Source organism: Cladosporium halotolerans, assembly GCF_011745625.1.
Source record: "Cladosporium halotolerans strain TM138-S3 chromosome Unknown Sca388, whole genome shotgun sequence".
NCBI lineage: Eukaryota > Fungi > Ascomycota > Dothideomycetes > Cladosporiales > Cladosporiaceae > Cladosporium > Cladosporium halotolerans.
In genome coordinates, this window is record NW_027191821.1 from 1 (window position 1) to 1,608 (window position 1,608).

The 1,608-nt window shown below is 52.9% G+C and overlaps 1 protein-coding gene across 1 annotated transcript; it reads left to right on the forward strand.

The window, feature by feature from the left end:
* Nucleotides 1-179: 179 nt before the first annotated feature.
* On the forward strand, nt 180-1,608 carry WHR41_09620 (uncharacterized protein; the record flags this gene model as incomplete). The annotated part of the gene is made up of 2 exons (XM_069378223.1): nt 180-1,361; nt 1,438-1,608. Coding segments are annotated over 2 exons (1,353 nt in total), but the record flags the coding sequence as incomplete, so codon positions are not given.

Below are 1,608 nucleotides of genomic sequence, written 5' to 3' on the forward strand. Positions count from 1 at the left end.
CTTCGGTTTCCATTGGAAACCAGTACCCAATGCGGTAACCTTCGCGTGCCAATCATCGGAGACATCGAGCTGCTGTACGTATCTAGGTACGTACCTCAGCTCAGCGTAGCGCGCCCTCCGACGCGATCATCTCGTGTTGTATGCAACAGAAGTCGGCTTCATAGAGAGCATCACTCATGATGTCGTTCCTTAATATGCCTGGCGCCGCTACCGACCTCACCGTCCTCAACCCCGAGCATGAAGACTTCGATGAAGCCAAACGTCTTGATCGGTTCAAGATCTGTGGCGTTGAGTATCTACGGTCAGACTCACTGGCAGGTCTCAAGGAGTCGCGAGTCAAAAAATCATCGATCTGGCGCTTTGGTGAGAAGCTCCTTCGTGTCAGAGATAGAAAGGAAGTATATTACTGCTACCAGTGTGAACGGCAGAAGAGAAAGCAACTTCTGCCGAAGCTCAGCGGTAACACCGGCGCGCATCAGCATCTCCTTCGTCATCATAACATCGACGGTGACGGTCGACCCAAGTCTCATCCTCCCGCAGGCCAGCATGGCATCGATGAGAACACATTCACGCTGGTGTCGGTGGCGAAGAAGTCGGAGTTTCAGCGTCTGCTCATCAGATGGCTGGTATACTGTCACATCTGCATCTCTATGGTAGAGAACGGGTACTTCAGAGATCTCGTTGCATACCTCAACAAAGGACTCGCGGCTTTGCTTCCATTAGCTCAAGCAACGATCCGTAAGTGGATCATGAATGCGCACCGGGAAGAGAAAGAGAAGATCAAAGAAGAGATGAGGACATCTATCAGCGGTATACATATCTCTTTCGACATGTGGACGTCGCCAAACTATCTTGCAATGCTCTCAGTCTTTGCGCACTACCTGGACAAAGGCGGTGCTCGTCGGAGCCGCCTCATCGGCTTCAAGCGTGTACTTGGAGCGCACACTGGAGAGAACCAAGCTGCACTGATCGTTGAGACCCTCCACGAGTACGGCATCGCTGGCAAGACGCGGTATTTCATGAGTGACAACGCAAGCAGCAACGACACCTGCGTAGATACCGTTCTAAAGACCATCTCGCCGGAGCTTTCGACCGCACAGCGGAAAGCACGTAGACTCCGTTGCCTCGGACACGTTGTCAACCTATGCGCCCGTGCTCTACTCATCGGGAGAGAATCGAAGAAGACATTGCGAAAGCTTGAATACGTCAGCGAAGAAGAGTCGGGGGGTACATGGCGATCACGCGGACCCGTGGGAAAGCTTCACAACATCATCAAGTACATTCGCTGGACGCCTCAACGGCGCGAGCAGTTTGCAAGCATTAGGATAAGAGGGGAGCTGGCAAAGTTCGATGAGCTCGAGGTAAGTATGAGATGTACAGCAGTCGCCATGCCTACACGGTGGTCCAGCTCGGATTGGCCGGCTGATCTTGAAGCAGCTTATTGAAGACAACGACACCCGTTGGAACAGTTTCTTCATGGCTATCGGACGTGCACTCAACGTCAGGGAGCGGATTGTCGAGTTCTGTTACCAACACCAAGCCGTAGGGGCTGACCGCCGGTTGGAAGACGATACCTTGAGCAGGTGCGAATGGGATCAATTGGAACGA